The sequence below is a fragment of the Rhinatrema bivittatum genome, chromosome 4, assembly GCF_901001135.1.
Source record: "Rhinatrema bivittatum chromosome 4, aRhiBiv1.1, whole genome shotgun sequence".
In the NCBI taxonomy this organism is placed as follows: domain Eukaryota; kingdom Metazoa; phylum Chordata; class Amphibia; order Gymnophiona; family Rhinatrematidae; genus Rhinatrema; species Rhinatrema bivittatum.
In genome coordinates, this window is record NC_042618.1 from 68,604,623 (window position 1) to 68,631,110 (window position 26,488).

The window sequence follows — 26,488 nt, forward strand, 5'->3', positions numbered from 1 at the left end:
TGGCCAATTCTTAAGAAAAATGGATTGGACTCTGGTGAATTTTTGCTTGGTGTCCAACCTACCATTTTCTCTGTAAAATTGTGGAAAAGGCCGCTTATTGGCACCTTAAGGTTTTTCTTGATACGTTTATTTCTTGATAAGTTTATTGTGATTTCCAGTGCAAGTTCAGCATGGATTACAAAATAAACATAAACATAATAAAAACAATAAACAAGTACAACCTTGATTATGGCTTGGCCCCATATGCTTCCAAATAAAATGCCTTCACCTGTTTTCTAAAAGCTGTAATGCCCCTCTCATTGTGCAATACTCCATCTACAAGTTGAAGTTTAGACAGCTCCATGGATGCCGCCAATGATTGATAATGCTGGCAACGGTTAATACTTGGATGCAGGCAGATAGGAGTAGAGACAGCCTACTTAGTCTTTCAGACCAGTTTTTAGCCTGGCAAGCAAATGACTATGGTTGACTATGGCTAGAAACTATTAATATTGAAGGCTCTGTATTAGGTTGATTAAGGTCATTCTTGTCTAATAGAACTAGCTGTGTGTGTTGGGGTAATTCTATTTCTGAATTCAAAGTCTTGCCTACAATATTGCATGACGTTCAAAAGTCTCACTGATGCCACTTAATAGATATAAGCACTACTAGTGAGTGTTTTTCCAAGGATATGATATCCAATGTCAAATGATATATGCAGATGATATTCAGCTATGTGCTAGAACAGTCCAATGTAGTATTTTGGTTCAACGACTGCTTAGAGGAATTGGTAAAGTGGTTGAAAGATAAGATGTTGAAAGTGCCCATAACAAAAATTGGAGTAACTGTGGATCAGTAGGCAGAGTAATGACTGGGTTAATCATCTTGTTACTGAGGGTGAGTAACTATAGCCAAAGAAAATGGTTCGATGCTGGGGGGGGGGGGGGGGGTGTATTGGATAAGCTTATCATCCAAACCCAGATCTCTTCAATAATAAAATCACAATTTCAGACTGCTGCAGAGTTCCTTGCAGCATCTACAGCTCCTTCAGAATACAGCAGCTAGGATCCTGCTTGGAGCAAATGCCAGAGACCATATGATGCAAATTCTGAAGGAGCTACACAGACTTCTGGTGGTCAGATGAGTTGTCAAATTTACAGGCTCCCTATAAATGTGTGAATAAGTAAGCCCCTTATATTTTCAGGAGCTCTTGCACCCTTACATTCCAAAATAGGCTTTATGGTCATCACAGTAAGCTTTAATGCAAGTTCCTTCATTTTTGCAATTTAAATTAGAAGCTACTTTCCATACAGCATTTATATGTCATGCTTGTTCTGTTGAAGAATATAATCGCACAAGCAATTAGGATTGTCTCATATTTGCAATTCAGGACGAAAGTAAAATCATGGCTGTCTAAGAGGGCTGTTTCTGAGCCACTGCATTAGGATAATTGCTTATTTAGCTTTCACTTTTGTGGTGGGGACTAATGACTATTGTTAGCCAGGGTGATTAACAATCTGATTAGGAAATCGTTTATGGGAAAATATTGGGATGGTGGTGGGGAGATGAGGATTGTTTAAAATGTTCGAGTCTAATGGCAATCTTTTCCACCCTAGTCACTTAAACTGAAGAAAAAAATCAATAGAGATTTACATAAGATAGTATAGTAACCTTAACAAATGTATGTGTAATGATATGTTATTTGTTGGGGAGGAGGTGGGTGAGTGGGATTTTTATATAAACTGTAACCTGTTTTGAGAGATAACGGTAAGATGAGATATCAAATCAAAATAAAAAAAATAAATATGTATTTCTGCTTCATAAACTGTTTTTCCATAATCCCAGAACTATAGGGATTTGTTGCCACCTCCTGATATCTCATACAACCTCCATATCCCACCATTTCTTGTACTCTTCCCCATACACCATCCAGCTCTTGGTAAACTGGGGTCATGTGACAATAGCTGAGGAGAAGAGTGAAAAAACAATGAAGGAGACAGCAAAGAGGATGAACAGAGAGCAGAGATAGCTGAGAAGGGTATACCTTTAAAATGCTGAGAATGGTAACCAGAAAAGGGAAATGGAAGAGGAAAGTGACAGAGAACAAAAAGCTTGAAAAGTAGAATTAGAAAAAGATCTTACTAGATAAACGAAGCTTGACCGACGTGCCGCAAATGCGCAGTAGAGAGCAGCTCTACCGCGCATGCGCGCACGTCGGTCACAGTGTGCCTCTTAAAAATAAAAATGGCGCTGCAGGAGCGGCGGTGGCACCGGCCCGAAGAGCTGGAGCGGCTGCGGCGGCAGACCAGGAGCGGCGGCCTGAAGACCCGGAGCTGCAGGAGCGGCGGCCGCCCGAAGACCCGGAGCGGCAGGAGCGGCGGTGGCCGCCCGAAGACCCGGAGCGGCAGGAGCGGCGGCCCGAAGACCCGGAGCGGCAGGAGCGGCGGCCCGAAGACCCGGAGTGGCAGGAGCGGCCCGAAGACCCAGAGCGGCGGCGGCATGCGCGCAAGGGAGGGAGGGACGGACGGAAGGAACACCCCGGAGATCGACTGAGGAGGGGGGAGAGGGGAGGGGAGAGAGAGAGGAGTGACTCGGGGGAGGGAGGGGGGAGAGAGGAGTGACTGAGGGGAGGAGGGAGGGGGGGAGAGAGGAGTGACTGAGGGGAGGAGGGAGGGGGGAGAGAGGAGTGACTGAGGGGAGGAGGGAGGGGAGAGAGGAGTGACTGGGGGAGGGGGGAGAGGGAGGGAGGAGTGACTGAGGGGAGAGAGGAGAGAGAGAGTGGGGGGAGGTGGGAGGGAGAATGAGGGGGAAGGAAATGATCCAAAAAAAATGTTAATGTAGCCCGTTTTAACGGGCTTAACGGCTTGTATATATATATATATAATGATTCGACAAGAAATTTTAAGTAGTATTTTATTATTTTAAAGAAAACTGTTAAAACTTTAAAGGCGTTCAATATAAAAAATTGGCTTTTACTGCATATACATGCAAATCCTCCATAGAATTTCAAATGCTGTTTCACCTGGTTTAAGAACATGCCATACTCGGTCAGACCAAAGGTCCATCAAGCCCAGCATCCTGTTTCCAACAGTGGCCAATCCAGGCCATAAGAACCTGGCAAGTACCCAAATAAGATCATAAGAGCTAGCAACATGGAGAATGCGGGCATCGATCCCACTACCTCTCCTGTTCATGCTAAAATCCTTTGCCGCAGAAAACAGGAGACCAAAATGCAACAAGAGAGGGTATGTTGGAAAGGCAGGACTAGCCAAAGAGGCTCCCACCAGAAACTTGGTTGCTTGGCAGCTCTGCATGGGAGCGATGTAATAAGACCCATGGCGAAACAGGCACTAGTAGTGAGCGTGGGTTTTGATCACCGTGCACAGCTGAAGATGGCATCTCCACGGGATGTACAAAAAAAAAAAATTTCTGCAAATGATTTGCACATATAAATCTGTACAGTCACAAAGAAGTACACATTCAGACAAACGGTGAAGTGCTATGTAATAAGCGGCTGCATCCACGCCCAAACCCGTGCATAAAAGCAAATGTGGTGAGCGACTAGGTCTTCCTTTTTAGTGAAATTATGACCCTGGAATAGGAAGGCATATATTGCTAATAACCGTGAGCCTCAGAAAACACGGCAAAAACATTATTTATTTATTTAACAGTTTTATATACTGCAGTTCAGGTAACAGTGTTACTAATCACTTCGGTTCACATTTCAACAATTACAATGACAATATAAAAAAGAATAATTTATAATGTCTTACATAGAACAGGGTGAATGCAACTTGGATAAAAACTTATAATGAACAGGGAGAATACAGTTATATACATAAAACTTATAATGATCATGGAGAATACAATTATATACAAATAGCTTGGGGGAACAGTGTGTGGAGTCGCTGGAACTGTCGCATTCAATGTGAGATATCTAATACTAATGGAATGTTGGTGTTGGAAGGATGTTGTGGAAGAGTCGAGGGGGATGATCTTCCGTAGGGATCTGTGTTAGGATAGCTGGGTTATGAGAATGCTTGGTTGAACAACCAGGTCTTAAGTCTTTTTTTGAAAGTGGGTGTCGATTGTTCGAGCCTGAGGTCTGGTGGGAGTGAATTCCAATGTATAGGGCCTGCGGTGGATAGAGCTCTTCTGCTTAGTGTTGATTTGACAGGATGTGATTGTAGAGTGCCTCTCTGGCCTTGTCTCATCGGTCGGGAGGTAGTGTGAAGCTGTAAAGGGATCGTGAGCTCAATTGGGGTTGAGTGGTGGTTGACTTTGTGGATGATTGAGAGGGTCTTGTAAAGGATTCTGTATCTGATTGGGAGCCAGTGAAGTTTCTTTAAGATGGGTGTTATGAGGTCCCTTTTATTAGATTTTGTGAGAATTCTTGCTGTGGCGTTCTGTAGCATTAATTAATTAATGGGAGATAATTCACTTCACATGCCACAACCTCTGTCACCTGCCAAACCTTCTGCTGCTGTCATCCTTTGGCTAAGATGCAGGGTAAACCATAGCATCAGGAACAGCTGGTCACAATCAGAAATCTCCATAGCAATAACATCAAAGCTGCAGGATCACACAACCACACCACACCACTGCAAGCAATGGAATAAAATAGCCGGGGCGGCACTGTCACTTAACTCGTGCCCTTTCCGTGGTGCTAAAAAAAAAAACCAAAACAGCACTAGCATTTTATCTTCTGTGATTGTGAATAGATAATCGCCTCCTTTGCATGGAATTAGCATGCACTCGCGTAGAAAAACATGCATTTGTATGCACTTTTTCTGCGCACAAAACAAAGCTGTATAGGGTTTTGCAAGGGAAAATATGAGTATAGCCGTGTACCTTGTTACATTGATCTCAGAGGATGTGGCAGATACCAGATCTGGGTTTTTATTTTTTTTTCTCTATGCGTTATAAAATAACTTCAGCGTCTGACACTCCCCAATATGTTTCAGTGCCACCAGAACCTTGGCAGCGAAATACTGAGGCGCAAATTACAGCAACAATAAATCCAACACGAGGCCCAGCGCCCTTAGCTAGAAGGAAGCAGCTGTCCCGGCCGCATACCTACCATCCCACTACGAGGCCAGTAGTAACTATGAAGCACACGAAGACCGCTGTGATAAAAAACGCCGGAGAGTATTCGTAGAGCGTCACCAAAAACACAGCGGCCATCAGACACCTCCAGCCCGCGGGCCACCACCAACCGCTCATCAGCAAACGCCGTCGGGCGACGCAAGCTTGACACCCAGGGCTCGCCGTTCTCCCGTGACGTCACAGTCAATAACCCCCCCCCCCCCCCCGGCGTCCTCGGGGATTGGTTGTCTGGATTGTCACGAGACGGCAAATTCGGGCCGGGCGACGGCAGCAGGGATCGGTTTTTTTTTTTTTTTAAAGTGTGACTGGACAGGTCTGGCGGTCGGTGAAGAGGCGCGATGGTGAGTGTTGCGCGTGGCTTCATCTTTTTCGTCATGAACTTCCTGCTGTCACTAGTGCGGAAAAGCTTGTGGGAGTCGCCCGCGTTCATGATTCCGCTGTCTGAGAGCCTCTCTAAGAGCCCGATCTGGGGCTTCTCCTGGTAGTAAAATCCCGCCTATGGTTTTCGGTGGGGATGGAAATAAGGGCTGAATTCCTCCCCCCCCCCCCCCCCCCCTTAGTGTGCTGGTGAGGGTACAAACGTGGAAGTTCTTTCTGATATCGGGTACAGAGGAGAACTCCTCCGGGGCGCTATCAGGTGGAGTTGGCTACATGACTGCAGTTTACCTTTTTCCTTGCCGTAGGTGTTGTGTATTTTGGTTGATAGCTTTTAATAATGTTAAACTTAGTTTAAATCTTACACTCAAATTTGTAAAAAACCAGGGGCTCTAGGTAAAAAAAACAAGAAAAATTCGGCCCGATGCAATAAAGTCGCGTAGAAAGTGGGCACTGAATAGTCACCGCTTAACAGCCAGCGCCCGCTCTCTTAACGAGCCCTCCCCCCTCCGGGGGGAGGTGGTGGTGCAATGCAATATTTAAATGAGGGGATCACGTTAGCAAAGAGGTGCTAGGGTCACTTGTGCATCCTTGTTAACGTGAACCCAATCGGTTTTCCTAACCGGTGGATGGCAGTCATGAAAATTGGTGCTGGGTTTATCGGTGTCAGTTTTTGTGATGGGTCTGGTCCAACTGTCTTTTTTTTTTTTTTTTTTTTTTTGTTTCTTTTATTTTTCATCTTACTTAATAATCCTTCTGTACTTTTTTTTTTGATGCGCACAGCTATTAACGCCTGCACCAGGCAGGTGTTAATAGATTTATTTATTTATTAGGTTTTGTATACTGTCACTAAGACAGTCCATTGTTAATAGATGACAGTTAATTGTGCATCCGAGATGCACATTTTGTTTTGCATTTGGAGTGAATGCCTAATAGCCTCATTCACATGCATTTGCATGTGATGAGCGCTATTAGATTCACTCCGAGTTGGACATGCATTGAATATGCACTAATCCCCTTATTGCATTAGGGGATTGATTAGCGCCTATTCTACCCGCGTCCGACTGCATGTTAACAGTCGGCCCCTATGGTTGTAACTCTAATTGGGTCCAGAATACAATATATTTTATGATATGATTCTTTATTGAATTTAACCTTTGTTACAACAAAATTAAAACATTGGGTACATTTGTTTGGAGATATAATAGATCATTGCATCCATTTATACTGCCTGTACTAAGCCTGGCACAATTCTCCTGAACACAAATCTCTTGACTCTCACAGGGTACCAAGTTAAACTGCTAGTCTCTTAGAGCAGTGCTTCTCAATCTTCTTTTTATTTCATGGTACACTTTCAAGTTTGTTCAGTCCTTGTGGCACACCAAACCAAAATTTGCATGATTCTCATGCTTTCTCCCCCCCCTCCCCCCCTTTTCATTGGCACTTTTTATCTGTGTGTGCCTCATTCTGCCAGCTTCAATCTTGACATCTAAATTTGTGGGCACTGCAAGATTACAGGCCCCCGCACATTTGAACATCAGTTTGAAGCTTGCAAAGAGTCCCCTAGAGGTAAGAAGCATGGTCTCCTGCCAGTGGGAAGGAGGGTAAAATTACCAGAGTTCTGCTGAATGAATTTGGGACACTTGTGCCCTTTAGCACTAGTAGTGAGTGAACAGTTTATTTTGGTGGTTGGGGAAAATCTGGTGGAATGTCACATGGAAAATTGTACTAATCTACTCTCAAAATATATCTAAAAGCATGCTCTAAGTTTTGTTACCACAAAATACCTTTGAGCTCATTACAAAAGTCTCTGTGCTGCTGGGTATGCTCTGCATACAAGAGAATTAATTATATACCAGAATAAGTTTAAAATTAGCCAACAAAATCCAGCTATTACCAACATATGAATTCTAACTGGGAGGTGTTTCCATTTGAACTGCATCACAGGATATTCATACTGATCAGGTTGTAATTTGTAGACAGAAAGGAAGATGAACCGTGGAGCAGTGCGGATGGTAGTAGGGCTGGGGCCATGGCCAGGTTTTGAGTTCTTTCCTAAACTCTGTCACTCTGAAGCAGCAGAAGCAGTGAAGTGAGGCTGACAGGCATTCATCTCGTGTTTCTTCAGTTTCCTTTGGCCTTTCAGTTGTTAGCTTTGATTTTTGTGCAGTTTCCTATGTGGCTGCTCTCATCTCAGAGTAAGTAGCTCCAACACTCTCCGCTTTGCTTTCTCTTGGGTAGGGGGGAGAGGGATCAAGGAAGAAATGATCTGTTCTGTTTCTGCAAGGAGCTGAAACTGATTTACACCACTAGCTCTATTCTTGTGTCCTAGAAAAAAAGAGGTTGAATTAACCATAGTTAGAAACTTGTGAGCTATAGTGCTTATCAAGGCCAGGGTTGACGCCTTGACAACTAGCAGTAATATTCATTACTTTCAAACATGTTAATTTAACTGTTCTTTCAGGCCAATGTAAAACAGGTGCTTGTATTGAGCACCTGTTTTCTTAATGCACGCATAGCTGTGTCTCCTGGGCACCCAATGTAATATTTAAATGAGCTCTTACATTAAAAATGAAATGCTATGGAAGAATTGTGCATCCCTAGCGCTCAAATGCATAGGGTGCTAATAAATGCAACAGTAGCTCAATACGAGCGCCCATTTTATCCCATTTCAGGTCGACTTTGCCCAATATATATGCACAATAGCAAGGGGCAAAATCGCCTAGTGTGTCCAGAATTTTTTTTTTCATTGAGGAATTGCATTATACGTTTATTCTTAAACACTGCAAGCAGTAGATACAAGCATCGCAATGATACTATTAGGAGGAACCTCGGACAGTATTTTAAAAAATTTCTGCCAGCTCCAGTTAAATTTGCTGTGTTAAAAAATGTCTGTTAGGTATCCAGTAATCTTCTGTATCAAGGAGTAATAGCCAATAGGCTCATCTACATGGAATTTAAATGTGACGAATGCTATTAGCTAGGCATTTGTTTGGGTGTGTATTTTGAATGCGCTAATCACCTTATTACATTGGGTATGAGTCTAGCTCTTTCAAAACGCTCTTCTAATCGTGCGTAAACATGTGCACCAAGCTGGACACTTTATTGCATCGGCCTTTTTGTGTCCGTTTTCACTCTGCAGTATCTGCTTCAGTATTATCCTTTCTCCTTCTGTTCCTTGTAGAAAAAGCAAGGAGGGGGAACAGCAGGAGGGAAGGGGCTATGTTAGAGTAGAGTGGCTTTTCCCGTCAATAGCAGGGCTGAATTAGTCGTGCTGTCATGGGAACTGTCCTTCAGGGCCCAGGAGGCGGAGTTTCAGAAGTAGAATACAGAGCTTTGCTCTGTGCGGCTGCTCCTGCTTTCCCGCGCAGCAGAAGAGATTCTCCTCAGTCTCTTCTTTCTGTGCGCGGGATCGCACACGGGGCTTCGTGGTTCTCCTCAGCCACAGAGAGAATGACGACTCCCAGACCCTCCAGGTTCAAAAAATGTACCTGCGGAAAGATCATGTCCATCACCGATGGACATGATCTCTATCGGTGCCTGGGTCCTAACCATATGCAGGCCTCATGCCCTCAGTGCGGCCGAATATCGCTACGAACTCAGCGGCAGCTAGCTCAGAAGATTCAGCAGCTTAAAACAGCACCAGCTGAATCACATGACCTGCCTTCGGAGGCCCATTCCTCTCCGGGGCCAGTGAAGGAATCCGGCCCGAAGGTAAGATGGTCAGCGTCTGTCGATCCCCCGCACCCCCCAGGACTGGGGGTTTGGAAGGCTGCAAGTCAGAGGATAAACGGCGCCATAAGGCCTCAAAAAAAGTACAGAGAACAGTGTCTGCCTCAATAGCCAGCATCGGAGGGGCTCCTCACGGCGGAGAAACGGTCGAAGACGGGGGACACTAAGTCACACCGAACGACGCAACACTACTCAAAGGCCTCGAAGCTTGGTATTGTCGGCGCCAGCATCTATGCTGACATCGGCAGCGTCGAAGAAGATGCCCTCGACTCCACGATAGATGCAAATTGCGCCGACATCGACGCATGCGTCGGGAGTGACGCACCATTCATTGGGAGCATCGGGTTCGAAGCACTCCCACAGAGAAGCGTTTGGATCGGCGCATAAGGTGTCAAGAACGACGTACATGGTGTCGGCAGCGATGTATTCGACGTTGGCAACGAAGCACAAGGCGTCGACAGAAGTACACGGAGCGCCAGCCAGGACATCTGGATTGCTCATGACGCAACCGGAGTCAAGATCGCTGCACCATGCATCGGGATCAACCCAGCCTATGATACCCTCGACGTATCCACATTCCCGAACACGGAAGGCTTCTTCCAGAAGTAGTCATTCTTCCAGGGAAGTCCTACCATCGGGCGACTAACGAGAGCAGACCACGACACATTCTTCTTCATGGTCATCCTGCTCATCGGTCAGGATCTGCTCTGATACATCATCCAAGCATGGCCTGACTGATGAATTCCCACAGGGACCGCACCGGAAAAGAAGAGTCGAGTCTACTCATGGTTTACACCCTCCACCGTCTCAACCAGCCCGACTCGGTTCCAAGCCAAAAATGCCATCTCGGACGAAACAAATTTATCCAGCTTTCCCTGGCCCTCTCTGACTTTTTCAGAGTCATGCAATCATCGTTTGACATGCCGACTTCACCAGCATTCGTCCCTATCGTCCTCCCAGGAGGAAGCGACAGCAATACCAGTAAAGGAGCGAACACCACCACCACCAGCAGTGTCTGTACACACTGACCAGGAAACTGGGTATGCTATGGACCCGAATTCCCCTCAAACATCGCCGTCCTCCTCCACGGGATTCCCATCTGATCCCCCGGAACCTTACTCTCCTCCGGAGGATCTGTCATGTCCAAAGTTCCTGGAAAAAGTTGGATCGCTGTTGAATCTTGAAATACAGAAGCTGCAAGATCCTCGGGCAGATACCTTAGATTTACTCAAGATAATTTGCCGTACCGGCTGAACCGACATCCTTACCTTCGCATAAGATCTTAAATTCAGTCCTTGACAAGTCATGGGAAACACCATTTTCCATTCCAGCCGTGTCCAGGAAAACGGATTTAAAGTTTAGAATGAAGAAGTGATCCCTGCTATTCGGTCCAGCAGCTTTCCACACTCCTCACTGGTGGTAGAATCGGCAATGTAGAGGGCCAAAAGATCCAAGCTGCATGCTTCGGTCCCACCAGGTAGGGATCAAAAGCTCCTTGATGGGTTTGCACGCAATCTTTCCAGGGAGCAATGTTGTCTGCATGCATTCAACATCAATTTTATATTGTCCAATATTTATTTGAGTGCGTTCAACAAATGAAGAGAAATGTTCCGGGATCGGAGCATCTGTACACAGTCTAATCATCAACCAAATGATATGGAAGAAGGTATCGGACACCTATTAAGGACAATTTATGAATCTTTTGAAACTTCCTCTCGCATATCCGCCTCTGCGATAGCTGCGAGAAGGCTCGCATGTCTTCGCTCTAGCGCCATCCGTGAGGACCTAAATTCAAAACTTGCCAATCTACTTTGCAAGGGAGATAATCTCTTGGGGATAAATTCCCAAGAGACAGTAGCAAACTTAAAAGAACAGGCAGTAGCGGTCCAGTCCCTGACTCGGCCATCCAGATTCTCATCACAGAGAAAATACTATACTTCAGGGCGCAAACAGTCCTATCCAACTAGGCCGATGCGACAGTACCCTTTATATCGACCTCAACCTTATCTTCAACCGCAGCGTGCCCAACAACAACCACAAAATCAAGCACAGCAGCGAAGGGGCCAACCACGAGGTCAACGCCCACAGAATCAACAGGCTACGTCTTCCGCCAAGACACAGTCCTCTTCTTAGAGATACTGCCACCACTACCCCGTCTATATCCGCCGGGCAGAATTGCGACTCACTTATTCGAATGGAAGAATATAACATCAGACAAGTGGGTTCTGGAAGTAGTGGAAAAGGGATACCAGCTACAGTTTGTGACAAAACCTCAACTCCCGCATCCTGTCTGCAAAATATGACATCCACACCGATCACTACTACGGGAGGAAATACTATCCCTTTAGAAACAACGAGCAATCCAATTGATTCCACCGGATGCTCGACACAAGGGTTTTATTCACCATACTTCCTCATTCTGAAAAAGACATGAGGTCACCGACCAATTTTAGGTCTCCGGGAGCTCAACAAACACTTAACCAAAGAAAAATTCAAGATGGTATCCTTAAAGAATATTCTACCACTTCTGCAACCCAAAGACTGAATGTGTTCCATCGATCTGAAGGATGCGTACATGCACATATCAATCAACCCCTCTTTGTGGCGATACCTCTCCTTCCAATTTCAGAACCAACATTATCAATACAGGATCCTCCCATTTGTCTCTCGGCGCCCCCAGAGTTTTCACAAAATGCATGGCAGTAATGGTGGCACATCTACGGAAATTAGGCATCCGCATCTTTCCATATCTGGACGATTGGCTGTTAGTGGCATCACATCCCGAAACGCTCCGCCATCTACACCAGACGCTCCAGTGCTTAGATCGTCTTGGAATACTGGTCAATTTCCAGAAATCCATTCTCGAGCCAATGCAGATTCTTCAATTCATTGGCGCATGCTTGGATACTTTCAGGACACGAGCGTTTCTACCTCAAGACAGGACAGTAGAGATGCGTCGTCTATTACAATCACTCCGCCTAACACCACGTCCGGTGCGTCAAGTTCTCACAGTCCTGGGACACATGGCAGCAGCCATCTAAACAGTTCCCAACACAAGATTACACATGCGCCGCTTGCAATGGGGTCTGTGGAGGCAGCATTCGCAACCTCTCGCAATGCAAATATCCCTCACTGCAGAAATGATAAAAGATTTGGACTGGTGGTTGAAAACTAGAACACTAACGAAAGGAGCATTGTTTACCCCACCTTCACACGATGCAGTCTTGACCACCGATGCCTCCCGCAGGGGATGGGGAGCACATTTGGATCAATTGCAGACTCAAGGGTTATGGTCCCCACAAGAACAGCTCCTACAAATCAACTTGTTGGAGCTCCGAGCGATCAAGAATGCAATTGGCACATTCCTTCCCCATCTCCAGGGTCGATGGATCATGGTCTATACCGACAATCAAGTAGCCATGTTTTATTTAAACAAACAAGGAGGGCCTGGTTCCTGGATACTGTGCAAGGAGACTATTCAGATTCTGGACCATGCACATCAGCACTATATACAGGTACAGGCCACATATATCTACCAGGTGTGGTGAACACTCGAGCGGACAGGCTCAGTAGGATTTTCTATCCTCACGAATGGGAATTGAATCACCAGGTGGCCTTAACCATCTTCCGAAAATGGGGAACACCCTCAATAGATCTGTTCGCTACAGAACACAATGCAAAAGTTCCTCGCTTCTGCTCTGTCTGGAGCAGCAATCATAGAGTAGCACAAAACGCGTTCCTGATTCCATGGACAGAACATCTCATGTATGCCTTTTCCCCAATTCCACTCATCACGAAAACTATACAAAAGTGCATACGAGACGTGGCACAGATGATTTTAGTGGCACCAGCTTGGCCCAGACAACCGTGGTACACTTACCTTCTCGATCTGTCCATAGACGAACCATTCACACTACCACCTCAAGTAGACCACCTAACGCAAGAAGAAGGGACGCTCTTGCATCCAATGCAAGCATCTCTCCCCTTGATGGCGTGGCGGTTGAACGGCTCCTTTTGACTGAGCAGGGTATATCCATGGCGGCTCAGGACATACTTTTACACTCCAGAAAACCATCCACAACACGTAACTATAGTTTCAAGTGGAAACGTTATGCCAACTGGTGTCTAACTCATGGGTTCCAACCCATAGATAGTCTAATAGTGTCTCCGGTGAACAATCTCCACACCCTATACACAACAGGTCTATCCACCTCTTCTTCAATCAGAGTGCATCTCAGTGCTATAGCAGCATACCATAGACCGCTCAGAGGTCAACCCATTTCGGTACATCCAATGGTGTCAAATTTTTTTCAGAGGTCTCATACGGTTGTGACCTCCAGTCACCAAACCACAGATATCCTGGGATCTCAATATTGTCCTGGAACAACTTGTGCTACCTCCATTTGAGTCAACTGAATCCGCGCACATAAAATATCTCACATGGAAAGTGGTTTTCCTGGTCGTGATAACGTCAGCGCGCAGAGTCTGTGAACTTCAAGCACTGGTGCATTACAGCCCATACTTGTAATTTCACCATAGCAAGGTGATCCTGCGAACTCATCCCTCCTTTTTGCCAAAAGTGGTTTCTCAACTCCATCTAAATCAAACCAGTTACCTATCTTTTTTCCAAAACCGCATCATAATGATAGGGAGAAACTCCTGCATACCTTAGACTGTAAAAGAGCACTGGCTTATTACAAATCTAGAACACACTCTACATCCAGATCATCACAATTGTTTGTCTCATTTAATCCAAATGCTCCAGCACTTCTGGTAGCAAAACGAACTATTTCCAGTTGGATTGCTCAATGTATCCAGTTCTGTTACCATAGCGAAAGTAGTTCTAACCTCTATCCTGAATGCACATCAAGTACGAGTGATGGCAGCCTCGGTGGTGCACCTCAGTTGCATCCAGCGTATTGACATTTGTAAAGCAGCAACATGGTCATCTTTACACACTTTAACCTCTCATTATTGTATAGCTCAACACACGGCAGCGGATGCGGCTGTGGGCAAGGCCGTACTACACTCTGTCGTTCATTAATCCTAGCCTGCACTGTGTACCACCAAGATCATGCTTAAAAAAAAAAAAAAAAAGTTACCTGGTGTACTAGGACTCAGTCAATATCACTTGGACTGGTGAAGACGATGGTGTGTGCTACGCTACTTAGTGTGATAGGGAGCTTGGGACTCTCATGACAGCATGGCTAATTCAGCCCTGCTATCCACCGGAAAAAGCAAGTTTGCTTACCGTAAACGGTGTTTCCATAGATAGCAGGATGAATTAGCCATGCTGACCCATCCACCTCCCTGGATAGTAGGTCAACGAATCCTACTTAATCACAGACTGAGGTGATGAATCTCTTCTGCTGCGCGGTAAGCAGGTGCAGCCGCACAGAGCAAAGCTTCTGTATTTTTACTTCTGAAGCTCCGCCTCCCGGACCTGATTGACAGATCCCCATGACAGCATGGCTAATTCATCCTATCTACGGAAACACCGTTTACGGTAAGCAAACTTGCTTGTACTCTAGTGTCTGTTCCAGGATCACACTTTTCTCTTTCCTGCAGGCTATCTGAAGGGGAGAAGCTGGAAGCAGAACCACCCGCCACCCCCCCTGCTGCTCTGAAAGGAAGTGCTGGACAGTTCCAGGTCATTCCCCCATAAATTAAGCCCTGATACTGATGAGTTATTAATATTATCTATCAGGCAGTACACTTCCAACCTTTGGTATTTCTGGCTTGTTGCCTATTTTTTATTTTCCTTCTCTTTCTGATGACCTCTTTCCTTATGTCTCTTTCCTTCAGAGTTGATATTTTTAATGCTTTTCTCGTCAGTCTTTCTGCTTTTCCCTTGATGCTGTCCTTTCCTCATTCCTTCTCTTCTCTCTCCCCTCCCTCCGTTCCTCATTCCCTTTCTCCTTCATTGTCTTCCAGGATTCCTTCACCCAGATCTAAGGCCATCTTTCTCGCCCGTCCTCAGTTCTTTTCTTTTCTAGTCCTCTTTTTCTCTCTTCCTGTCTGTCCTGGTCCTCTCTCCCCTCTTAAGAGTTCTTTCTCTTTTCTTTGGTTCCCCTTCTCGGATCTCATCCCCTATTCCAGTCCCCCTTTCTCTCCCTAATCTTGAGTCATTTCTCCACCTCTGTCTTCCCAGTACCTGGTTCTCTCTTTCATGGACCCTCTTTTTTCCACTCCATCACTTTGCCCCTTATCAGGATCCTTTCTCCCTTCTTCCTCTCCCTCAGTCATTCGGTTTTCTTTGTTTGTCTCCTGCACCTCTTCTGGTCCTCCCCCCCCCACCCCCACACACACACACACACTCTACTTCTCCCTCATTTATCTCTCTCTCCTGCTCCCTCCCCCTCTTAACCCCTCTCCTGATATGCCCTGACTTATCCTCACAATTTTCATTCACTGCCCTCCCCTGGAAGGCAGGAGCAAACAATGCATAATATTGTACCAAATCCTGTGCCTCTTCCCCAAGTAGTCACATGATCACATCCCTCCTCACCTTCCCCAGTATTCACCATCTTTTGTACTCTCCACCCTAAGCATTCACTAGTTTCTCTTCACTCCCTTTGCAGTATTAATTCTCCCTTCCCACAAATCATTCTTACTTTGGAGCTCCAGGTGGCTCTCTACTAAAATCCTGCACCACAGACATCTAAGACCTGGGTCCATGACTGTTCAAGCAAACAGAGCACAGCAGAGAAGAGCCCTATAGGCTAGGTGGCAGATGGGGGTGGGGAATGGACAGGAGGGGATGGAACAGGGAGTAGAGATTCTTCTCTGCCTTTCACTGCTACAGTGCTGGCTCCCTACTCCTGCACTTCCCTTCCACTTATCTTAAGTTCTGTCTGCTTGCAGTGGGGATAGGACAGAAGGGCTGGAGCAGCAAGGAGGAGATTTTGAGGTATTGTCCAATAGCATCAGAACATGAGCCAAGGGAGGAGGGTTATGCTGAGGCTGCCAGCACTGCGGCACAGAAAGAACTTTCCCAAGGCACCCCAGTGTGCCATGGCACACTGGTTAAGAAGCACCGTCTTAGAGCCTAGTTTAAACCTTGAGCTCTGGTATGTATTAGGATGTGCATTCATTAAAAACCTGCGAAGAATAAGGCTAATCTGTTTCATTTGGAGGGGTCTGAACCGAATTGGGGGGGGGCCCCCCCTGAATGAATCAAACCTTATTCATTTGCTTTGTTAAACTAATGCATTGGGCCTAGGCTCGAAGTTGGGGCCTTGCCTAGGGCATAAGCTGAGGCCCAAAGGAGAAGCCACGGCTTATGCTGAGCATGATGCTGGTACCTAGGCCCGAAGCCGGAGCATTGCCTAGGCCGAGGGTCCAAACAAGGGGCTGTGGCCTAGGCCTGAGCGCGACTCCCGAAGTTTAAAAAAAACATAAACCCTTAACCGATCAGTCGGGTATCAGACAAAGGCTGGGTCCTGGTTGCGATGCCTCAGCCCGGACTCAGGCCCAGACCTCGGAACCCAGGCCTGGGAGCTTCTCTTTGTATCCTGTTCTTTTTTCGGCTCTTCAAAGCCAAATGGTGGTGTAAACTAGGGTCGTGTTGGAGTTATCGCTGTCATTTGGCGTTGAGCCGAAAAAAGAAGAGGTTATGAAGATGAGCTCCCAGGCCTGGGCTTTTGAGGCCTGGGCCAAGGCCCAGGAGTCGGGAACTGGCCTCCGGGCCCAGGTGTCAGGCCAGGGTCCGGGCCCGGGCTCCAGCTTAGGCCAAAACCTCTGCCTTGAGTAGGCAGAGGCTGCAGCGATCTACTGTCGCCAAATCCAAGGCTTCGGCCTTGACCTTGCTGGTGGATCCCCACCGGAACCTGGCCCTGGCATTTTTCTGGGAGAGTGGGAAGGAGGCTTCAACTCTGTTTTTTGGCAGTTGTGGGTTTTTTTTTTGGGGGGGGGGGGGGTTTATTGCTTGATTTGATTTTTTTTTTTTTTTCACATGAATGAAATGAATCAAGCCAATCCACGAACCAAAAATTCTTTTTTTTGGGGGGGAACTTCCTGGAAACAAACCAAATAATGAAAACAAACTTTTTTTTTTTTCCTTGCACATCCATAGTATGTATCTTTTGCACGCAGTTTGCTGCAAAAATGTCAAATTGTATGGTTCAGTATTGGCCTAGATTTATTAATGACATTCTTCCCTGTCGGATTTTTATGGTAGGTTTAGGTGGAAGGAAGACTTGATGTCCCTTGACTCTAACCTTCCTCATATTGCCTAACTGCTCTTTTTACAGGTAATCCACTAGAATGGAAAATTAAAATAGATCCTGCTGTGTAGGTGTAGGCCATTCTGCAGCACAATAGGAAAGATTTCATGATGTGAAAATATAGTAAACTTTGCTGATAAAATTTCACACACATAGTCTTCTATTTATTTATCAGTCACACTGGAGAACTATTCTAGGATTATGTTTAAAGTATTTCTATTAAACATATGTAACATGATACATGGACAGGAAAAGCAGAACTGGTTTACACTTCTCAGGTAACATGGAAAGTACTTTAATTACAAACCAAGCTGAATTGGACCAAATCAACCCATCCCAACCTCCCCCTCCCCCTCCTCATACAACCCCAAGTAGAAAGGAAGTATTACACAAAGACATTTTCCCAAAAACATTAGACAAAAATTCAGACTGAGTGAGTAAAGTCATTTACAATCAAACTTCTAACCCCTAGGTGGTAACAATTGTAAATGCAGGTCCCAAATTTTTAAAAAGGATTGATCTCTTATTCATATCCATTTGTTCAATGTATTTTTCTAGTTGATAGGTCTGGAAAACCAAATTCCTCAACTGCCCTAGATTGGGCATCTCTTCCACTATCCACTTTTGTAAAATACAGCACTAAAACTTTCCTGCACCATAACGGTGTATACCCAGAAGGAAAGGTAGAAATCCTCAAATCATCAAATAGCAATACTCTGGCATCAAAAGCCATCACATCACAAATATATTTGTGCACAGATTTCCAATATGTTTGTACCAGGGGGCAGTTTCAGAAATTGTGCCCCAAAGTGCCTGTCTCCTGCCCACATTTCACACCCAAACTAGTTGCCACCAGTTTACTCTTAAAAACTTGGATCTGGGAACAGAAGGCTCTGAGAGAATTTATATTGTCTCTTCCTCGAAGCACTGGGCATGAGAGATTTGGCACCCACCAAAGCCCTAAAAATAAATTGCCTTGACAATTCTGTACTCTGTTCTAAATTCCAACTCCTAGCTATGTCTTCAAAACCAGGTTCCACTTGCAATTTCTGTAAGATTTTATACCAGAAAGAAATAGTGACCACTAGGATCCTTTTAGATTGAGATATACCTCTAGAGATCTTCATTCTCCTTCCAAAGCCTTAAGGTTCCAGGGAGTGCAAATAATGGCGCAGCTGAAAATAAGAAAAGCTATGTTTCAGGAGATCAAGTTGCTGACATATCTCTGGATAAGATAGGATAGACTCGTCCTCAGACAACACATGATATAAAAGATATAGCATAGCCCCTTCTGTCCCCAGTCCCTAAAAACCCAAGAATGTGAACCAGGTGAGAAATCGTGATTCCCCACCATGGGCAAAAAATGAGAGATTCGCTAATCCAGCCCTGCCCTCCTACAACACTAATGCCAAGCTTGAATTGTCGGAGTTAAGAGAATATTTTTCTGAAAAGACTTGGGTGTTACTTTGGATAACACCTCACTATGTCAACTCAAATTTCTTCTGTTCAGAAGGCTTTTTGTTACCTTAGATTTATTTGTCGTTTACAACTTTTTCTGGAATTAGATGATCTAAAAACATTAGTGAATGCTTTTGTTATATCCAGAATTGACTGTTGTGATTCCTTATTGCTAGGTCTACCTAATTATCAGCTTAAAAGATTACAATTACTTCAAAACCAATGTGATTTATAGGTGGCATATAAAATGTTAAATGCACACAAATTGGTTTCTACATATATTTGTGTTTGAGGGCAGCACTGTATATTAATGGCAGTATGAATCTCCAGGAGTATAGAGATCTGAAGACACTTACAGTACTGACATATAGCTATATGTCTTAAACTGCTGAGGAAATGAGGATGGGGAAGGTAACTGGGTGTGACTGGGTCTCTTTCCCTGCCCCCCCCCCCCCCCCTTGCCAGGCTTGCTGCAACTTGGGGGTTTGGAGTCCTCTTTTTCCTGTTAACTCCTGAATTCTCAAAAGCGGCATGTCCTTTTGTGATTGTAAAAGAAGAGAATTAGCATAAGAGAACAAATACTTAAATCAACCTACCTATCTACATTTCCGTATGGAATGTCATACCTAAAGAGAGACAAAGGGAGGGGCCTTCAGATGTTCAGAGTTTCCTTCCCCAGGGGCCTTAGGCTACTACTATACCTGATTATAATTCCCCTTGATCTCAGATTTGAAAAAGTAAATGATATATAACACAAGTTCACTAGTTTTGATAGCTGCTTGGATTATTAAATGTGGTGTTAAAAAAACAAGGTGGAAGGAGGAAGTGGTTGTTGGATTAAACATGGGAACTTGTATGATCATCTATCTGGAATGGTAGAAAACCAAAGAGGAATATAACATTAACTAGGATAAGGAAAACTCCTAGAAGCTTCTAAGTAAGGCAGCTGAGATATATTCTTAGCCAGGTAGATCAGATAAATAGGGAAGACTGAATGGGCAATCGGTTTATATATGTCTCTGTCTTGTATCTGTTTTATTGTAGAACTAGTAACAAATTGAGAGATAGCAGCACCAAATTTAAAATAAAAACACTAAGGGATTCTAGTTGTAGCAAGAAAGACACATCTTGTAGGTTGTCGTCCCCCCCCCCCCACCCCCCCCCCAAAAAAAAAAAAAATACCAGTGCTCAGATGAATGAATTAGCCTTGCTATACTCAACAATGACTCATTTTGAATGCATTATCCATCTGCACCTACCACTACATGCATGCATAATGGACAGCACACTGATGGGAAAATTAATGTGAATGTGCAAAGCTCAGCCAGTTTCATATGCAGAAAATGAGCATAACATAAGAAATTGCCATGCTGGGTCAGACCAAGGGTCCATCAAGCCCAGCATCCTGTTTCCAACAGAGGCCAAAACCAGGCCACAAGAACCTGGCAATTACCCAAACACCAAGAAGATCCCCTGCTACTGATGCAATTAATAGCAGTGGCTATTCCCTACGTAAACTTGATTAATAGCCGTTAATGGACTTCTCCTCCAAGAACTTATCCAAACCTTTTTTGAACCCAGCTACATTAACTGCACTAACCACAACCTCTGGCAACAAATTCCAGAGCTTTATTGTGCATTGAGCGAAAAAGAATTTTCTCAGATTAGTCTTAAATGTGCTACTTGCTAACTTCATGGAATGCCCCCTAGTCCTTCTATTATTTGAAAGTGTAAATAACCGATTCATATCTACTTGTTCAAGACATCTCATGATCTTAAAGATCTCTATCATATCCCCCCTCAGCTGTCTCTTCTCCAAGCTGAACAGCCCTAACCTCTTCAGCCTTTCCTCATAGGGGAGCTGTTCCATTCCCTTTATCATTTTGGTTGCCCTTCTCTGTACCTTCTTCATCGCAACTATATCTTTTTTTAGATGTGGCGACCAGAATTGTACACTGTAATCAAGGTGCGGTCTCACCATGGAGCGATACAGAGGCACATCCACTATAGGGAGCTGTGGTTTCATGCAGTTGTCAGTAGTTTGTCTCCAGCAGGTGCACATGCTAATGAAGACTAGATTCTAGGTAGCTCACAGAGCCTGGGTGGGTCCTAGATCTGGTTGAGGTTACTGGCTTACTGGGCAAAAGTCTCGTACTACTTTGCCTGGTAGCAGCCATGCTCTCAGAGGAAAAGAAAATTCTTGGTAAGGCCTTTCTCTAGTCTCTTGGGTGAGCTCCCTCTGGCATTGCTCCTAGTTTCCTGAAGAGCCTGGTGTATCTGCCCTAGTATGGGGTTCCCATCTGCCAAAGGGGTCCTGGGAGCTGCAGGACCAACCTATAAAGGCTGGGCCCTTCCTTCCTCTTTCCTACCTCTCCTGTCCTCTCTGCTCAGCCTGCCTGCTGTCCCTCTCTCTGTGTTGATAAAGCTACAAAAAAAGACAGGGGAGAAGATTCATTTACCGACCAAGACTCTGTTGAGGCCACCCCGCCCCCTCTCAATATCAGCCTCATAGGTGCTGAGTACCGTAGGGAGCATTGGGACCCTAGGAAAGAAGGGAAGAACTGCGAGTTAGTGGCAGCAAAGGAAGGTGCAGCAGGTGTCAGCTGGATGTTCTGGGTCCTTGAAGGGTACACTAATTAGGCCCTCAGTAGAACAGCCAATGGCAGGGGGTGTCGTTCTTGCAACATCAAAAAAAGAGGGGGGAGAAAGCACCACAGTCCTGCAGTAAGCAGGAAAGAATGATCTCTCCAAGGGAGAACAGAGGAAGGAGCCATTTAAAAAAAAAAAAAAAAAGGCACACAAGTGCCCAGAATGTGGGACTAAGAGTTCCTCTGTGGCAGACTCCCTTTGTCCCTTATGTGACAGAGACCTGGAGCAACATTCTAAAAGGACACATGCCTCTCTCCTCCTCCAGAGGATCAGTGGGATATGGGAAGACCCCAGGGGGAGGAAATGGAGGCTCCTCTGATGTGCTTTGGGGCAGAGTGACTTCCCTAGGGGGTTGTTGGTGTCAGGGATACCCTCTGTAGCCTCTTCAAAAGGTAAGCGAGAGAGAGGGGGCTACATGCTCCAGATCCTTATGGCAGAGCCCTCCCCCCCACCCCCAAAAAAAAAAAAGGTGAGGGCCGGATTCACATCCCTCCACCCATACAGACATGCAAGAGGAAGGAAAATGTTCCTCAGAGGAGGTAGAAGATTCCACAGTGGTGTGCCTCTTCCATAGGTCCATTGACCTTGCAATTGTAGGTGGTTGAGATGCGCTCCCCATCCCTTGTGGGAGGCATCTGTAGTGAGTACCGCATTGTGCGGGAGTAGGAGAAATGGGGCGTCTTTGGAGAGTATTGCGCGTTGGAGCCACCAGTCTAGGTCCTGGACCATGCCATTCATCAAGCGCAGTTTGTATGTCAATGGCTGTAAATGTTGTTTCCGTTGTCTCTTGAGATTCCACTGAATCTGTCTCATATGGAGACGTGTATTGGACACTGCGTGAATCGATGCCGCCATATGCCCTAGTACTGTTAACGGGCAAATGGGAATGGGGTTAACTTGAGATGACTAAAAAGGCGGCGCATGGTGGACAGTCTGTCCTGTGGTAGAAACACTCTGTATTTGACCGTGTCCAGGCAGGCCCCTATAAACTGAAGCTGCTGAGACTGTTGCATGTGGGATTTCTTGTAGTTGACTACTAGGCCCAACTTGGTGAGGCACTGGATTGTGTCGTGGAGGTGTTGGTAAAGTGCGCTGTGGGTGGAAGCCACAATTAGCCAATCATCGAGATATGGAAATATTATTATGCCCTGCTGTCTGAGAAACGCCACCACCACTGCCATGCACTTGGTGAACACCCGGGGTGCTGTTGAGAGCGGAAGGGAAGCACCCTGTATTGGAAGTGCTGGCTGTTGACTTGGAAAGATAGGTATTGCCAGGAGGAAGGATGCATTGGAATGTGAGTGTATGCATCTTTGAGGTCTATCGAACACATCCATGAATTGGGTTGGATCAGCAGTAAGATGGCCTTTAGTGATATCATCCTGAACTTTTCCTTGGCAATGTATTTGTTGAGATCCTGGAAATCCCCCGATTTTTTTTGGGTATGAGGAAGTATGGGGAATAAGACCCTGTGTTCTGATGGAGATGGTGGAATGAGTTGAATTGCCTTTTGTTGTAACAGGGTGGAAACCTCTTTCTCTGAGGGTAAGGTTGGTGTTGGTCCCTCGAAGTGACAAGTGAGGGAGCGGAGAGGGAAAAGGAATTCTGTATCCAAGACGAACAATGTCCAGAGCCCACTGATCCGTTGTTATGGCCCGCCAGTGTTGGATGTGTTTCTGTATGCCCCCGGCTAGCACCTTCTGTGATGGTGGCGAGGGTGCAGTTAAAAAGACTGAGCCGGTTTATTGGAGGTTGTTGGTTGCTGTGCCTGTTGGCATTGTGGGCGGGGTGACCTCTTCAAATTTGCGAAGTCGGGTTCTGTGGTCGAACTTGAAGTTGGTAAGGAGCAGGTCTATATGACGCATACGGGCATATATGCTGTCTCCTAGAGGGGGCGTAAAATCTGCGTGAAGAGGAATACGCCTGTGGGGTGATGAGCGATTGGACCGCCACTAACTGTTTAAGTTGGGCTACGGTCTCCTGGAATCTGGTATCAAACTAATTGTCTCCTTTACAGGGTAAGTTAGACAATTTGTCTTGTACGTCATCTCTGGAACTGGCTCGGAGCCAGGCCATACATCATGCTGCAATCCATGCTGCTGAGGTCTGTGAGGAGGTATCAAACCCCTCATATACTGTCCGCAAAAGATGTCTGGTGGCTTCCTCCATGTCTTGGATAAGGTCCGGGTTCTCTGAAGTGGGGTCCGAATTTGGGCACATGTCCTTCACCTGTTGGATCAACTCATAGATGTACTGGACTATGTAAATTGGTGCTGGTTGATCCTACCCGCCAGCATGGAAGATTCAAAAGCTCGTTTTGCAAATTCAACCAAAGATTTCAGATCCCTTCCTGGGGGTGCTGCAGAGTGAAGTTTGGACTTTTTGGCTTTTGCCATGGCGGACTCCATGATGATGGAAGCATGCGGTAATTGAGGGGTAGCATAATACGGAGACGGTTGCATCTTATATTTTATGTCAGTCTTCCAAGATATGGCATGGAGAATGAAGGGTGTCTCCCAGGATTTCTCTAGGACCGAACTGAGTACCTCATGAGTGGGTAGCACGGTGGGTTCAGATGGTAGGTCAAAAATTTTTAAGAGACCGAGGGTGTCCGCCCTCGGGTCTGGCACCTTCTGGATTAATATGTTCAGTGTCTTACCCATTTTGTCCAAAAACTTTGGATATGTTTTAAGTCCTCCGGTGGGGAGTAAGGTTCTGCAGGTCCCTCTCCCAGATTGGAGGGGCATCCCATGGGGGCCACTGGAGAGACTGGTCTAACAATGGGTTCTGGTGGCACCCCTGGTGACGGTGGGGTTTTTTCTCATGGAGATGGCGACCTAGATCTTGAGGGTGATTTGAGAGTGGAGGGACGTGGAAATTGCCCATCTCCGCTCGGTGAGGAACCTGGCATGTTAAAGGAAGCTTGCATGACCTCGTAGAAGCTCGAAAGAACCATGGACAAATTGAAGAAGGCCTCCTTTGTTTGGGGAGGCATTAGAGGGCAAGACAGCCCTGTGGGGCGTTCGGTGGTACCGCCGCTTTAAGGATGTCCAAGTCTGGCTGTGGTGAGAGTTTACGGGTCACCCTGGCAGTCTTTGATAATCTTCGTCTTTGTGAGGGGCTCCTGTAGTACGTCCCCTGTGGATCTGTGATGTGATGCAGAGGAGAGGTTGGAGAAAACCTGGAGGGATGGCGAGGAAGATCCCGAGGAGATAGATGTACCCCACGGTTGCTTCCTGCTCTCGGCCGGGGATGACGATCCGGAGCTGAGGTGGGCGGTAGTCGGGGTCCTCTGTGGTGTCCCTGTGGGCTGCGTCGTTCTGTAAGCAGCTTTCAGTCCCGGCCTCGATGCATGTGTCGATGGCGCCGGGAGTAGGCGTATGGGAGACATCCTGTGTCTATATGCGCCGTGGTTGTGTCTATGCACTCTCACCCTGCGCCGGCGACGCATGCTTCGTCTTCTGTCATGCTTTCGCCGTGTGCGTCGTCTTCGAAGGTCGCTTATGCATCTGCGCCGCATCTAGCATCGTATTAGATGTGCCCTGCGTCAGTGTCGATGTGTCGGCACAGATGAGGATGTGCTTTGTCTCTGCGCCGATGTGGATGCGCCGGGTGTCTGTGCAGACTAGGCGTCTCGCGACGCCGAGCACCATGTTGCCTGACCGCAGCCTCTGTTTGCGTCACAGGTCTTTTGGCTGTCCGGCTCATTGACACCGTCGACGCGTTACAACCATGGCGGTCGGCTCGTTTTGGTCACGGCCTTGAGGCCTATCATGCTTGGACTTCTTCCCATGCTCCGTGATCGACCTGGTCATTGCCGGTTCTAAGGACGATGCCAGACACATTTGTGGGGGCATCGGGGCGGCTGGTCCCGGTGAAGATCGGGCCTCAGAGGGTGGAGCGTAGGAGCCCTGTCTACAGTCCATCAGCGCTGCCATCTTCTCATGCCGCTGACGGCGCGCCCTGGGGGACATCCTGCCGCACATCGGGCAGGTCTGCGCCCAGACACCGATGGCAGTGGTCATGTCCATCCGTGATGGACATGACTTTGCCACAGGGGCACGGTTTGAACCCTGATGGCCGTCCTCCTTCTTTCCTACTGTGTTCCTTCATGGACCTGGGTAATTGTCGTCTATTTTTTTTTTTTCCGAAGTTTTTTGGAAACTTTCTCTTCAGAGCTGAGGAGGTCTGAAGCTCCGCATGTGATAAAACAGACTGAGGAGAGTCTATTCCAGCACGGGAACTCACGTGCAGCCTCAGAGCAAAGCTCTGACATCACTTTGAAGCTCTGCCTCCTGGGCTTGATTGACAGTTCCCATGACAGCATGGTTAATTCAGCCCTGCTATTGACAGGAAATGTTTCCTGAGGTACAGCCTGCTTATAAGGGATCACATGCAAAGCAAAGTATAATGTTAATGAAATCTTTTTTTTCCTCTGCTCCTATGGCTTCATCATATATGATGCTTCCTGACTCCTATTTTACATTTTGCTAGTTCCTTCTGAACATGAATTTTTTTTTTTTTTTGCAGCAGATGAGATTTGGTTTTTTTTAAATTATTACACTCTTAATTAAGTCCTGTGGAATTGACCAAATACATGTTTGGTTTTTTTTTTATTTTAAAAAGGCTGCCTGGTGAGACCAGCCTGGGCAAATTTCTTTTTTTTACTTTTTGCCCTTAATTTGCATTGATATGGCTGGAGCATGCTCAGAAAGCTTGCTTCACCCAATTCCAAAGATTGGTGATATCAGGAGAGTGAGTGCCTGTGTATTGAAATAAGGATAACGAGGTTCATGCATTTCATACTTTAATCTGATGTCGGCATCTGTGTTTTCAAATAGTGTTTGATCCAAAACACCAAGTATCCTGTGCATATGCTGGTACTGTGGGGCTATGGTGATGCTTATATATAGCAATGGTACCAGGTTAGGTCCAGCAGCAACTTTTCACCTTCCACTTTTTCC

At 46.0% G+C, this 26,488-nt stretch overlaps 2 protein-coding genes and 1 long non-coding RNA gene across 6 annotated transcripts in view; 1 reads left to right on the top strand and 2 right to left on the bottom strand.

The window, feature by feature from the left end:
- Positions 1-5,250, bottom strand: part of CGRRF1 (cell growth regulator with ring finger domain 1) — a 30,728-nt gene extending 25,478 nt beyond the window's left edge. Inside the window, exon 1 of one of the 2 annotated variants that reach the window (XM_029598293.1) lies at positions 5,060-5,250. In XM_029598293.1, coding sequence (XP_029454153.1) covers positions 5,060-5,202 — 143 coding nt within the window. In that variant the 5' untranslated portion in view covers positions 5,203-5,250. The remainder of the gene's footprint in view (positions 1-5,059) is intronic. The other variant, XM_029598292.1, reaches the window with a different exon arrangement.
- A 78-nt stretch (positions 5,251-5,328) lies between these two features.
- GMFB (glia maturation factor beta) overlaps positions 5,329-26,488 on the top strand; it is a 92,802-nt gene continuing 71,642 nt past the window's right edge. Inside the window, exon 1 of one of the 3 annotated variants that reach the window (XM_029598294.1) lies at positions 5,329-5,426. In XM_029598294.1, the coding sequence (XP_029454154.1) occupies positions 5,424-5,426 (3 nt within the window). In that variant the 5' untranslated portion in view covers positions 5,329-5,423. Of the gene's footprint in view, positions 5,427-7,485; positions 7,659-26,488 lie in introns of those variants that run through there. The other 2 variants (XM_029598295.1, XM_029598296.1) reach the window with 2 other exon arrangements.
- LOC115089890 overlaps positions 7,652-26,488 on the bottom strand; it is a 35,957-nt gene continuing 17,120 nt past the window's right edge. The window contains exon 3 of the long non-coding RNA XR_003856263.1: positions 7,652-7,788. This is a non-coding gene — a long non-coding RNA (uncharacterized LOC115089890). The remainder of the gene's footprint in view (positions 7,789-26,488) is intronic.